The sequence below is a fragment of the Solea solea genome, chromosome 12 (assembly GCF_958295425.1).
Source record: "Solea solea chromosome 12, fSolSol10.1, whole genome shotgun sequence".
Lineage (NCBI taxonomy): Eukaryota > Metazoa > Chordata > Actinopteri > Pleuronectiformes > Soleidae > Solea > Solea solea.
The window spans coordinates 26,296,708-26,311,166 of NC_081145.1; the positions used below are offsets into that span (position 1 = coordinate 26,296,708).

General features: G+C 41.1%; 2 protein-coding genes across 2 annotated transcripts; both read right to left on the reverse strand.

The window, feature by feature from the left end:
* Window positions 1-1,458: 1,458 nt before the first annotated feature.
* psme3ip1 (proteasome activator subunit 3 interacting protein 1) lies at window positions 1,459-11,199 on the reverse strand. The gene is made up of 8 exons (XM_058645333.1): window positions 11,071-11,199; window positions 9,098-9,229; window positions 8,872-8,970; window positions 7,747-7,869; window positions 4,799-4,937; window positions 4,219-4,298; window positions 3,360-3,572; window positions 1,459-1,874 (listed from the first exon to the last, which is right to left on the reverse strand). Exons 2-8 carry the CDS (start codon window positions 9,222-9,224, stop codon window positions 1,870-1,872), a joined length of 786 nt encoding a protein of 261 aa, XP_058501316.1. The 5' UTR covers window positions 9,225-9,229; window positions 11,071-11,199; the 3' UTR covers window positions 1,459-1,869.
* A 723-nt stretch (window positions 11,200-11,922) lies between these two features.
* On the reverse strand, window positions 11,923-13,944 carry exosc6 (exosome component 6). Its single transcript, XM_058645332.1, has 2 exons — window positions 13,581-13,944; window positions 11,923-12,692 (listed from the first exon to the last, which is right to left on the reverse strand). Exons 1-2 carry the CDS (start codon window positions 13,856-13,858, stop codon window positions 12,146-12,148), a joined length of 825 nt encoding a protein of 274 aa, XP_058501315.1. The 5' UTR covers window positions 13,859-13,944; the 3' UTR covers window positions 11,923-12,145.
* Window positions 13,945-14,459: the final 515 nt, after the last annotated feature.

Here is a 14,459-nt window from a genome sequence, read left to right on the forward strand (position 1 = left end):
CAGTATTTTTCCCTATTAAACGTTGCATCAGAGAAACGCAGCAGAAAAAAGCTCATCCTTCAGCCTTTGAGGTGCCAGCGTGGATTCCTCCTCTCTGGTTTGGTGCTGCTGCCTTTCTCATGTAAAAAGGCTTGCGTTTGCCGCAGCTCAAAGCTCAAATCCTGAACCTGATATTTCCGATGTGTATGTTGTTTTTATCATCTGTTGCCATGGCAACTCCTTTCACAGCTCCACCAGAAATACTGAGCCACATCTGATGGTGAAGCGGCTGCCACGGTGTCGTCAGTGAAGTGTCCTCAGACAAACCAAAAAGCTTGTTAGCGGCAATGAATGCAGGATAAAATTAACTTCACAGGCTTTGAGTCACTCTCAGTCGCTGGGTGACACACGGCAGAGATGGTTTTCTATCTGCTCCAGACAAACATTTGGACGGATAAGTTTGTTAAACGCAAGTCAAAGTCTTCAGAAATGTAATATATCGCCCTCGACTGCCAGCCTGTTTTTCTATCTCAATCAACGAACTTGAGCTCGGCTCCTCATGCACAAATCTGCCTCTGCCATGTTTTAATGAGGACTTGGTGCACTTCCCAGAATCCAATTATCTGAATTAGTTTTGATGTCGTTCAATTTTCCACATTAATATGGCCCATTTTCATGTCAACGCCAAAGTCTCCAATTTGTAATTTACCACAGATCGTATTTAAAAAGTGGACAGAATATTCCAGTTTACCAAAATGGCGGCAACCGGGAACTTACAATACATTGGATTGCCACCAGGGGGCGACAAAAATCAGATCTCCCGTTTTGAAGCCTCAGGATTCGCAATGTGGCCAGGGTTACGTTGACGTTTTTCCAGCCGGGCTCCTATTGGACTATACCTGCTGTCAATCACACTGGTGTCCAATGGGTACGTAATTTATCAAATCAACATTTTGCTGTTGAAGAAGAGCTTTATATTAGTGACAGACCATTAATGAGACGTTAATAATAAATTCAGTTGACTTATTTTTCCCCATATATCGCCATTCAAAGGAACTTTAGAGCGCCTTAATTTGTTAATTAAAATATCAATATTTGACCTGGTGTATCTATTATCTTATTACAAGAGGAAGGACGACAATATGTCACCTAATCGATATTATGTCTCACCCCTCCCTATTAGTGGCACTGTTGGTTAAAGGTGCAGTGTGTTAGGATTTAGCTATTACACAAACACAATGGTAGCCTTCATTAAAACTCAGAAGTTTGTCAGTTAAAAACAAGGTGATTTAAATTAAGGTTTCATTCTGTAGTTATGAAAAATAACATACACTTGGGTAACTGCACACTTAAAAAAAATCATATTTATACTTTTATTCCACCTAAATCTTACACACTGCACCTTTAACTGTTACATTTTTGTGAATTGTGTATCGTGACACACAAAAAAAACAACACACACACACAGTGAAGACAAAGTACAAGGGGAAAAGCTCTTTATTTCACTGCTCAGACTCCAAAGCCTGACTCGGCAGAAAAAGAACAGTCCAGCATCTTTCCAGCATGATCTTACTTTGAAAAACAAACAACGCATCACATCGCACACACAAATAAACAAAGAACACACAACATGTTTTCAAACCATTCAAACTCTTTATGTAGCCCAAATCCCGCTCGCTCCTCTGCTGCACATTGCTTAAAAAAAGGGTGTGAGTCATGTGACACAGTCTTATTAGCGCGGTCTCGTCCTTGCTCCACAGCTGTCAATCACTGTTCCCTCAGCCAATAGCACAGCTTGCAGTCGCTGTGGCTTGTGTTGGGATGGGGGGAAGTGAAGGGAGGGGGGGCAGGATGTCGTCAGGGTAGGCAGCGCGGGATTGGTCGCTCGCCTTAAACTGCGTGAGATGTGATTGAGGGAAGGAGAGGAAGGAAGGAAGGAAGGAAGGGTGGAAGGTGTCATGGTTGAGTGCCACAATAGAAATTCAAAACACAACAAATAATAATAATCATAATAAATACACAGATTTAGTTGAAATGTTTTAGATTTAGATGAAATTACTGGGCTGAACGACAGGTCAACTCACAGCTGTGAAAACAATGGGAAAAGCTCAGTGTGTGTTAGTGTTTGTGTGACGACGTACGTGCTAAAAAGAACTAGCATGGAATCCTGGTAGTGTAAAACGGGGAATAACTGTACTTATTTCATGTGAGTACCCTGAAACTGAACTAATCTAGTTCGCCAATGTGGTTATTTTGAAGTGCCACAAGGGGGAGTCTGCGTCCTTACTACGCGTTCACCATTGTGTCTATTTTACACGGGCAGATTTTTGTGCAAATCTAGATTGAAGCTTGCGTATTTTTAAAAGAGAAGATGATTCAACGTCATCGTTTTTTTTAACGTATACACACGGAAGTAGCAGTGTCGTACAGATACAGCATAACGTCCGTGACGTTAAAAATCTCACAGGATTTTATTATTGCACAAGCTGAAATATTCCAACTCCTACGCTACGCAGGGCCGCAAAATGAATTAATGTCAAATTGGAAAATCGCAATTTGAGATAATGATAACGACTGGTTATCGCGAAAAAAACGCATCACGTGATTTTGACACACAAGCTGAAATATTCAATTTAAGACGACTTGATTAACAAATCAATTACATGTTAATTCATATCTTTAAGTTCTCTTCTAATGCGCACGATATTATCGGACGTCGGTAAACGCGTAAACACGATCCTTCTTGACTTCTTAGCTGACGCCCTCTACAGCTGTTATTTATGTTTAAATCTGCTGCAACATTTAAATGTTCATTTTAAAATCCCAAATCATGCACCCCCTAATGAAGCTGTTACATTTCATATCAAACTTAAATTTGATTTCAAAGAAAATATCACAAGCCAAAAACTAGAAATGTCGCAATTAGATATTTCTCCCAAAACAATTGACGCAAGTGACTCGTTTTCGTCAGAACGGTAACGGTAAGAATAATTTGTCTTCACCACGGTAACGACATTTAATATATACTTCTGCTTTTGTAATTATTAACAACAATAATAATAATAATAATTATTATACTTGTTTGTTTGTACATTAACACAATTTTGGAACCATTTTAATCGCGACGTTGTGATTTTGAGGGGGAAAAATGATCACGGCATGAAACTTTCTTATCCTAAGTCTTGTGTTTCCCCTCTGAAGCAGCACTTCTTTAGTCTGTTTGTGTACATGTTTATCCTGTGTGACGTTACCGATCCTGACTGCTGAAAAGCTATTTTAATGTCGGGTAAACATGCTTCAGAGGCCGTGTATGTGTGTGTGTGTCTATCTGTAAGCCCTGCTGTGCCGGGGATATGGCAACAGGATTGCGTCCACGCTACCTTCGCTGTCCGAGCTGCTGTCAGAGTCGCTGCTGCTGGAATAAACGCACAGTCCTGGTAAAACGCCGACGCACACGGCTGCTGCCGGCAGGTGAACCACGCCCTCACTGGAGGTCAGGGGAGCCGAGGTGGTCTTCGCCGTGAGGCTGGGGACTGTCTGCTGATCTTCAGCTCCCCCTGATCCTCTTCTTCCTCCTCCTCCTCGCTCCTGCTCTAAACAGCACAACACCCTGTCAGACTTGGTGGCTCATTTGCAAAAGGTCAGGCACGAAATTTAGAAGAGCAAAGAAACTCTGAAGTTGGCGGGCGGGGAAAATGAGTTTAATGGAGAGTGACTGATGCAAAGGTTAATGCTGCAGGATAATGTGACCAAACTCTGTGTACTGGAAACAAACAAGTTTGTAAAGATGTTCACTACCCCACCCCCCCACACCAAAGTCCACAGAGAAAATCAGCGTTTAAGCTCATAGGGGTCACAGGAGACGCAGGTCTGCTGCTGCCTCGTGTGGTGAGTTTGTGTCACTTAATTTAATCCAATTTTAAGGATTTTCAAGGATTATCTCACAAAATGACACTCTGTGGACTTTGGTGCAGGGAGTGAGTGGTTTACAAAGAGACACAAACTTAAGTTTCTCATTGGAAATGTGAGATAAAGCAGTGAATGTACTCTTAAGATCATAAACAGGTGTAGGTTTTATCGGGTGAGTCAAAAGCACAGCAGCGTGCTTAAACCAAATTCTGCAGTTGCCTTCAACGTTATGTGTGTGTGTGATTTTTTTTGCTGTGCACAGAACGAGTGATCTCGCCAAAATTCAGCAGCTGAAGAGCCACTTCAGACGGATCTGAGGCTGCAGCCCACCTGTGTGTCTGTCTCCATTTCCTGTTTCCGATGTGACTTCCACCTTCTGTTTCTTACTGCCGTCTGACGACTGGGAGGAACTAGGGGTGAGAGAAGAAGAAAAAAGCTTTTTAAGAGTTAAGGCCTCACTCATCCACACGGAAACAGAACTTTCTCTATATGTGTGTGTGGTGCTGTAACACTGCACAGAAATGCACCCAGATTCTTGTTCATGTGTGAGCATGGGCTTCTAAAGCGGTGATTCCCAAACACTGGGACCATCATCATTATGACCTTTTTAGTTAATATTTATGTATGTTTTGATTAATGAACTTAAAATTAAGGAAATCTAGGATTGTGCCTTACTTGGAGGAAATCTTACACCACTGTGTTACAGCAGCCAGAAAAACCCATGTTATCATGGTTTGAAGGAAGTGTGTTCAATTTCTTCCAAAATACTTCAGAAATAGCTTATGTTTTGCTATATACTGTTTGCTTTTGTTATAATTTCCATGAAGAAAATGCCATAATTGCTGAATTAAAGCATAACTGAATTGTCAGTGTTGCTCACAGATGAACAAACAGAAACATCAGCGCTTACTTCCGTCTCTTGACGGCTCCGACCAATAGATGGGCCTGAGACAGGTGACTCGTCCTCTGCTCTGAACCTGAATGTTTTGGCGCCGCCTTCTTCTCAGGCTCTTTGCGGCTTTCAGTGGATGCTTGCTTCACGACAGCGCTGTGTCGGTGCGGGGTTAAGTTAAATACACCATAATCGAGGCTCAGGGACAAGTAGAAACATAGGAGATCCACAAAACCCATTCAGCTAAAGTTTATGGTCTTGTCCTCTCTTTTTTTCCCCAGAAGAGCCATTTAATCTCTTTGTCACTGTGCTGGAAAATGTGGCACAGTTCTGCGAGACTAAGAAAAGCAGTGGCACAGATAAAGAGGCTAAAACAAGGAAGAGGAGATAGACGGAGCTCGGGAGACATGAAACAGGGTCAAGATGCAGAGACAGGAGGAGGAGGTCAGCTACACACACACACACACACATGTTCGACATTCATGACTTGAGGGGACATTGCATTGACTTACATTCATTTCTTGGAGACTTACTCTAACCTTAACCACAATTACTACTGGCCTAATCCTAATCCTAACCCTAACCTCAACCTAACCATGAAACATATCTTCACCTGTAGTAATTTACGTTATGGGGACTTGCTTTTTGTCCCCACAAGGAGGACAAGTCCCCATAATGTGACTGTGTAAACAGGTTTTGGTCCCCACAACATTAGTAATACCTGGTACACACACACACACAAGTAAGGTGAAAGACAGAAGTTAAAAACAGAAGATTAAAAACAGGTGGAAGGAGACCAACAGATGTAAAATCAGGGATTACACTAACTAGCCACTATGTTTCTAAGAGGTCGACTAATATGGGTTATCTTTAGAAGTCAGGACAGCCAACTCCTGATGTTTGGAACTGATTTTTTTGGTCCACATATTTAGCAGATTTTCTTTTTCTTCCACCATCTGATATAAAATATAACATAAAAGTTTAATGATAACAAATACAAAACATTCCCTAACTTCACAACCAAGTCTGCAATTCAGTGCGATTATACACTGTATTTTAAATTAAAAAAAACAAGAGTACCTAACAAAGTGGCCGAGTTTACAGATGTGCGAGGATAAAACACGAGCGGCGCAGATGTTTTCTTGCATTAACCAAGGTCTACACGTGTAAGGATGTGCTTTTAAATCGTCGCCGTAGTTACCAGCCCTATGATACAGTTTCCACGACAACCCTTTCTCATCATCATCATCCGCAGACAGACCTGTCTGTCAGGGATCCGTCTGTCTGCAAAGACAGAGAGAGAAAGAGAGAGAGAGAGTGACGGCACGGAGCAGAGGAGCACAAAGAGCGACAACTTACCGGACAAAGTGTGAAATGTGAGCACACACGGATTTAACAGGGAGTTGTAGCTACTACACTTGTCTGTTTAAATTCTCAGTTATCAACGGTATCAGTGAGACAAATAACAAAACCAGGGCACCAAATCTATAAAAGCTGTTTTTATTACAAAACGCACATGGAAAAAAAAAACTAATAGTCGAGTTTCCTGCTCTTAGCGATTAGGTGTGAATCACAGGTTACCTCACGATACGATAATACCGTAATACAACGGTTTTGCAATCAATTGCGATAACAAAATGTTAAAGTTAGTGCAGGATTTCTCTCTCTTATTTATTCACAACAGAGAGAACAAAGTGCATAAAGTCTATGTATTTGAACGTGGACGGAGCATCTCTTATTGTAGCTTTATCCCGCTGTAAACTCACAGTTTCCCCCTCATTTGAACAGCGCCGCCATGAGAAGACGCGAAGTAGCGACGCCCGGGCCAGTGAAACTGGCAGCGACTCTTTACTTTAGAGCACCTTAATGTGCTAATTTAAATATCGATATTTGCCCTGGAGTATCTGTTATCGCAAGGACGTGGCTGACGATATTTGTCCTTCAGTAACACAAAGAGATGCCTTCACTGTTCACAGGCTCAGTTCTCGCCTGCTGCTGCTGCTGCATAAACACAGATTACACTGTAGTACAGAAGGTGTAACTGTGTGTAATGTATGCATGATTCAGTCCCAGCAGGAGCCAGGACTGTGCTGGAAAAAACGGGGGCCCCGACTACGTGCCAACCGCGCATAAAGCTGCTTATCATACATGAACCCAGGGACCCCGCGTGTTGGCAGTACACCCGCCGTGTCCTTCTGTACGTATGACGCGCACACGCACAAACATCACCTGGAAAACGGCTTCAACTGCTTCACTTGAGGCAGATAAATGGACGTGGAGGAAGCGAGAGAGAGAGAGAGCCGTCGCTCCGCTACAGAAATCACACTCGTCACGAGTGGCGGTTACTTCAGGGACCAGTCTGTGCGGGACATCTGGCTCTCAGCTCCCTCTCTACTATCACATTTTTACAACGTGACTCAATGTGACGAGTTTTTCTGCGACTGGTGGTAAAAAATCTGTCATTGTGCCGTCAATTACCCGTGCCGTCGGTGAATGATCTTTAATTTTAGCTACTGAGTGTGGAAAACACTAAAGATCAGCTGATTTCACAGATGTTAAAATAGTGTCCTGGTTTTTGTCTGTTTCAGCAAAATCAATAGTATTGGGGGGTCCTCCCTCCCCGTTGGGCTTTGGGACATTGATGGATCCCTCATTTCCTCTTTGTTCGGAGAATGAGGCAATTACTGTTTATTTATTTCATACTGATTTCTTTATTTTCTTTATTTAACCCTTTCATTGCCAAAATGCCTTTTTTTTGCATTTTGTCATGATTTCTTTTCTCTATATTTTTTTCTCTAATACTAATTTCCAGAGCTACTCTTAGCCCGAGTGTTTTTTGCAACTGCTGTGACTTCCTCGACATCTCATCGCTTATTTTAAATCAACTAAATCCGTCGTGGCTCGCTGAAACGATGAAACAAACACACTGACTAAAACGTGTACAACAAACACGAGATGAAAGGATATTCTGTATTCCAGCAGTTCCTGCTTCTCCTCGTCCCTGCGTTGCTTCTCCACGAGGCACTGTTGCCGGGAGACCTCGTCCAGGAAGCTGGTCTCATCGTCGTCCAATCCTCTCACCATGTTCTCTGTCGCCATGGAAACAAACATGCTCTCAAAACATGGCAGCAAAGTGAGTGCATTTATTTTTTTTTTTTACCCCACCACCACCAGAAAACAAACCATAATAATAATAATAGTGCGCTTTCAATCAATGCACAAGTAACCTTCATGCAGTGTAAAAGGGAAAAACCTTGAAAAACAGCTTAACGTATCAGTTAATTGACTTATTTGACTTGATTTAGCTTCTGTAATGATAAAATTAGATGTAGATTACAAGACGTACAAACAGTGACGTCAAAAGAACATTATTTTCCCTCTGAAAGCTCTATTAGGAAGAAATACCTTAGCACAAAAACCTCAACTATTTCATTTCTTAAATATATAATTATATATATATATATAATTAATCAAATACTGTGTTTCCTCAGTTACTTTCTAGGTGTGTTTTTTCCACCGCAGGAACTATTCACAGTTAGCAGTTACTTTATGAAAAATGTAAAAGCATAAGGAAGGTGTCTGTCAACCTTTATATGAATTAATCATAGAGAAAACACTCAGAGAGCATAAAGCATCCAGAGGTTTCATCTTGGTAGAGCAGTTGTTTACTCAAACATCTTTTTTTTTTTTTACTCTCTCTCTCTCTCTCACTGTGACTTATCTATACTACTTTATTATTTTGTTTTTACTTGAAAATACAGACTCATTTTGCGCAAAGTTTTGGCTCTGAAGCAGAAGTGACAATTCTGGTGTTACTGCTAACAAGGAACAATACTTTTCGTTCACAGCCGATACGAACCGATCAGGAAGTGCCTCATCGTTTTCCTAAAATCACCATTTCCCAGAGAAAATTGGGCCTAGAGCGTTTTCAAACTTCTTCAATTTTGTGGCTCTAAAATGCCGGGGTAGTGTGGACGGCAGACGTATGAGAAGCAGAGGGTTTTTTTTTTTAATCAAAAATAGTGAGTAATGTGAACGTAGCCTAAGATTTAAAATAGCAGAGAAGGAGACACAGATGGACAAGGACCCACTGAATTTGAACTGCTCCTCAAATTCCTCCTGCTTCTTGTCTTTCTGCTCCTGTAGTCGGTCAAAGAGGGAACGCGGGTCATACTTCTCCTCTGGTGCCTCTGCAGAAACAAACAAACAAACAAACAAATATGATGGATGAATAAACAGCTGTGTGTAGACATTTTTGGACCTGTGTGTGTGTGTGTGTGTGTGTGTGTGTGTGTGCGTGTGTGTGTGCAGTCTTACCCTCTGGGTCGTCAGGTTTCCTGACTTTCTCCCACTCCTCCTGCCTTTGCTTCCTCTTCTCATCGAGCTCCGCTTCGGTCACAAACTTCCTGCTGAGGTCGACGCCCGCTGTCCCTCCCCCTTCCATTTCAACTTAACAAACACACACACACACACATACCATATTTAAGATTATTATCCCCTAAAAAGATGTTTTGTAGCAGGGTGGATACTGGGCATTGTCTATTCCCCACGGACGATGATAGACTCAGAGGTGAAGAGGTCAGCTCAATAGCAGCAGTAGTCAATGGTGATCCTCTGGGTTTCGTTTCCACGCCGACTATGTTTAGATTTAATTGATTTGAACTAGGTAGTTCAGTAAAAGAGTAATCAATCTAATCCATTACAACTCAGCTTGTGTCCCCGGAGAAAAGCTATGTGCAACCACTACAAATAACCACTGCACAAAGCCAATATTCAGCTGTGATTATTGTTGTTATAGGTTTCTATTTCTACAATCACATTTATGGTTTACCAGTTTTACATCTGAATATCATTCTAATTGAATGAATGTGTGTTTTATATTTTTAGGTTTTCTCAATTGCAGTGAGTGCCATTGCATTTTTCTAAAATATATATATACTGTATATACACATTATATGCAGCAGTACAACCACAAAGTTACTGATTCAATAATTGATTACCATTGATGGTGTTGCGGTGTGGGGGTGGTGTAAGTAGAGTAAAGCACTGCCATATTAGGAGAAAATGGTAAATAAACTTGATAAAATTAAGGGAAAAACAGAGAGAGTTATCTATCTTATAATAAATGATTATTATAAATAAACAAATGATTGGCCAAACAAAACTCGTGCGAAGAACAATCTACATTTATCGTAGGTCAAGTAAGTAGTATTTTTTGTGTATGTATGTATTATATATGAGGACCCACTTTTCAAAAGGTGTATTATTATTATTATTGTTCACAATATAAATCATGTCTACACTAGAAAAGTGTATATATATCAACTGGCTCCCCAGTCGATACCCTCTGGCCCCTACATTTACTTTATAACAATAAGTTATATTGAACACTGGCCCATCAACAATATTTTCATTATAATAGTACATTTGATAATATATAGGCTTGTCTATAGGTGTGTGCATATTTATTGTTATTTATATTTTGCATCACGTTTTTGAAGAAAACACTTAACTTTGAAATGGTGTGCAATATCATCCTTAATATTTTTAATTGCAACATCATAATGGACTATCAAGATTTAATTGAAATTTCAAAGCATGCATACATTTGATGATGTGATCAGTTTAACCCCAATGTATTATCATTATTATTAATATATTGTCACTGGGCCACTTACTCTATTTTAGAGTAAGTGTAGGGCCAAAGGGCATCGACTGGAAGGCCGCATGTGGCCCGCGGGCCGCGGGTTTAGAGAGCTAAACCCATACTAGTGGGGTTTTGGCTCCCCCTTGTGGTCATACTCAGTCATCACAAGCATGGTCAGAAGTAATATGCGGTTTTAAACGACAATAAAATGAACTTCTCTTCTCAACGAAGAAAAAAGCAGTTGAAACACAAAGCGAGCAGAAGCTTTAGCTCGACTCAGTGCTGTTTAAATGCACTCACACAATCACACTGGGCTGTATTCAGTGCGGCGTTGGCTGCTTACAAAGCGTAGCTTTTAAAGGCAGACAATTAACAAAGCACAATTAGCCGGTGTCACTTGCAATAGAGAGGGAGAATCAGTCTTTTGGTGACTGAGTAATAAATCCATGATCACGCAAATCTGCTGCTGCAACCCCCCCAGCTAACGTTAGCATCTGAGCTAAGTGTTCTCGTCGCTCTCCGTGTGCTAAATTCACTGTCATTGTAAAAACATATTATTTCCGAACGCACAACAGTCCACACTCACATTTAAGCTCATAACTAATTGATTTTATGTCCATTTTCTGTGTCAAATTTAACTTACCAGTCGGTGTAGTATTACAGCTCCGGATCAATGACGTTTTGTGTTACAGTAAAACCGGCTCGTGACGGATTTTTTGTGTGACTTTAGTTCCAACTTGATTTTATTTCCCCCCCTTGTTATATACTATTTATTTATGTTGTTGAAAGTTATAAACGGGAAGAACATTGACGTAGGTAATTAATATGTGCTGACAAATATAAAAGCACAAACATAGAAACAATCCAGGACCATTCCATCCCGGTCGCATGCTGTTTCACCTTCTCCCCTCCGGTCGGCGCTACAGGACTCTTTATGCCAGCACAACTGAATTGTAAATACACCGTGTACAAATGTATTTATTATGTATTTAAATTGTTCCCTGCCGTTGGCCAGTAAAGCGGATTCTGACAAAAATAGTTAAAACCTTAAACAAGAGATTAAATAAATTATATTACGCACATCTCTAGGTCGGGCAATCTGATTTTTGAATGAATTTACTGAGCCAGATATTAAGGCTAGCTGCCTGTTGCTGACCACTGCTTTAAGAGAACAGCCAGATCTGTTGGTGGTGATGAATATGACGCTTAGTTGGTAGTACGGAGCCCAAAGTGTGCTATGAAAATATCCCTCACACTATTACACAGCCTGAACTGTTCAGAGAAGGCTGAATGGATCCATGATCTAAAAGATTTTGAACCTATCATCCAATTCTCCCACTCAATTTGCTTCTCCACTCTGCTGCTCAGTTTGGACATTAACAGGTTGTCTTGATTGTGTGTATATGCTTTATTTTGAGCTCCTGCCATGTGAGTGGCTGATTAGATATTTGCATGAATGAGCACTTAAACAGTACTGAATAAAGGGGCTACTGAACTCACTTGACACTTTATTTTGTACACTGAAATCACGACCATTCAAGAACAACCCCAAAGGACCAATATCATTAAAAGACTTTACAAAGAGTGCTGGTCGTTTTATTTAACATGAAAACAAGTTTAAACCACAATACCAAACATAGAAAAATAGTTTATATCGCTAAAGTAATGACTGGAGATTGTAAATTAGAAAATCTAAAAACTGTTGGTTAACAAGTCTCTCAGCTCTCTGATGGTGGGGGAGCAGCGCTGCGCACAGCCTTGGCCAGGGCTTGTTGGATGACAGGGTACAGTTTATAACATCCCTCAATGCAGGTCCGAACCCCTGCTGTCAGAGTCTCTTCACTCATTTCTCCATCTGACTGCAGTCCAGAAATCTGGTTCAGGCTGGGGAGGAACGCAACAGTCAGACTGCCCTGGTTCTCGCCGCTGACAGAGCTGCAGGTGTTTTGCTCGTCGTAAGACGGGTCAACCACATAAGAGACTCCGTCCTGGCAGACGGAGCAACCGAGCACCAGGTCGTACATTTCGATCCCTGCGTCTGCGAGAGCAAGGGAAGCACATGTGACTGCGTGGGCCAGAACCGAGCCGCTGTTTTCCAGAACCATCACGTTGACCTCAATCTGAGAGCGGGGGTATTTGTGGAGGCACACCGCCGGCTGCAGACTCTCCAGTAGCATCAGAGAGAAGTCCTTGTCCTGGCTCCCCTGAATCCAGGAGCCCCTCTCCGGGCAGGAGAATGGTGCAAAACGCATGTCAGTTGTCAATCTGGATAAATAGAGAAAGATAAAGTTTTATTATTTATATAAATTCTTTCTACAGCAGATACAAATGCAAATTTATGGTAAAAAGTAGTGATTCTAGTGTCCAATACTGAGATCAGTCCACCAAAGTCTTGACTAAATAGCAATTTTCATCACATTTGTGCTGATGCATTTACCACCGAGCCATTTTTAAAAACAATGCTGTTTAAGTAAAATGTTGTTACTGCTTTTATTTACTGTTTTACAGCCTGTGTTTAGTAAACCACTTATAAGATATGTAGGGTGTGTCAATGCCAATGTCATTTTAAGTTACAGTAAATGTTTAATCTGCCATCATCTTCTATTCACAATCAAAAACAATACAAAAAGAATGGGTTTGGTGACATTGTGAAGTAGCATGAAAGTTGTCGTCTTCCTTTTTTTTTTTATCTCATTCTATTCCCATTTTACATTTTATTGCTTGTTCTAATCCAGTTTGTGTTTGTCAGATGTCAACCTATGGTGCAATAGGGGATGGAGTGGTTCAGTGGTTAAGACCCTGTGTGCAAAAGACTTCATGGTCGCAAGAGTGGCAGGTTGTACTCAATTCCCTTGTCAGTCGCTTTGGATAAACGCGTCTGCTAAATGACATGTGACATGTCATGTAATGTAACCTTTGACCCCGCTACTGCTGAGACAAGCCAATTTCCCCGGCGTGGGATCAATAAAGTCTCATCTAATCTAATTTACAACCCGGTTATAAGGAAGTTTGCATAATAAAGCGACCAATGAAGTGTATATTTAGAAAAATAAACACAATATGAGAAATCGTTGACGGTTCCGGTGTCATAGCGGCTATGACTCCAACGCTCTTCCGATATGGTGATTAATAGTAAATAGACATTTTAAATACCTTCCGTTTTTCATATCGGTCTCATCTTTCCGCTCGGTTTCTTTGGGACCATACACGCAGCACATCAGCTTGGTGTTTCCAGCTTCGATGTACGCAGAGCCTTTAGCCTGGCTCACCAGTCCGCACCGGACAAACACGGGCCGGACGTCCACTTGGTCCCGCTGCCGACCGTCCGCTCTAGGGCCGCGAGGCGGCACAGTGACCGCGGGCTTAGTCGCATACAAGAGCGGGCTCTGGGACACTTCTGGGCCGCGTACACGTTTGGTGTCAGTCGGCATGGTTATGGAGCAACGAGACGAGCGGGTTTCAAAACAGCAGCAGAAGAAGCGTGTGTCCTGACCAGGTCCTGCGCGAAATATGTTCCCACTAAAGCACAGCGGACAGAGAATAGTTCCGCCGAAGGAAAGCGATGCTTTTCTTCTTTTTTGAGGTTTTATTCATTGATATCGATGCTGGCTCAGAGTACTTTATTTTCTGTTCATCTGTTAATTGTTGTTTAGGGTTGTGAGAATTTGTGTTACTGTGAGAACGTGATCTGTTATTGCTTTTAAAATTTAAAGTAAACTTTTTTGAGTTACACTCAATATGTGTTTTATTTATTGACATATAGAGGTTTGTTGTTTCCTTTATATTATCATTTTTAAATCAGTGTAACCTGCTTGAGTGGCTCAAATTAAGATGTTTAATTTTAATATAATAGTTTGGCAAACTAGGGACCCCCAAACAGCATCTTGCATATAGACATAAACATTGATGCTCAAACGATAACATGTACAAATTTATCCTGAAAAATACTATAAAATAAGTATTACAAATATTTTCACAAACGTATTTATTTTTATTTTTATTTATTTTCAAACTAACGTCTACTGACACCAC

What these genes read in the sequence shown, in the direction of transcription:
- exosc6 (XM_058645332.1), bottom strand. Translation starts at nt 13,858, where the DNA reads ATGCCGACTGACACCAAACGTGTACGCGGCCCAGAAGTGTCCCAGAGC. An exon ending in ACCGATATGAAAAACGGAAG is followed by an intron (nt 12,693 to 13,580) that starts GTATTTAAAATG and finishes CTATTTATCCAG; the next exon opens with ATTGACAACTGACATGCGTT.
- psme3ip1 (XM_058645333.1), bottom strand. Translation starts at nt 9,224, where the DNA reads ATGGAAGGGGGAGGGACAGCGGGCGTCGACCTCAGCAGGAAGTTTGTG. An exon ending in GGAACTGCTGGAATACAGAA is followed by an intron (nt 4,938 to 7,746) that starts TATCCTTTCATC and finishes CGCACCGACACA; the next exon opens with GCGCTGTCGTGAAGCAAGCA. An exon ending in GGAGCCGTCAAGAGACGGAA is followed by an intron (nt 4,299 to 4,798) that starts GTAAGCGCTGAT and finishes TCTCACCCCTAG; the next exon opens with TTCCTCCCAGTCGTCAGACG.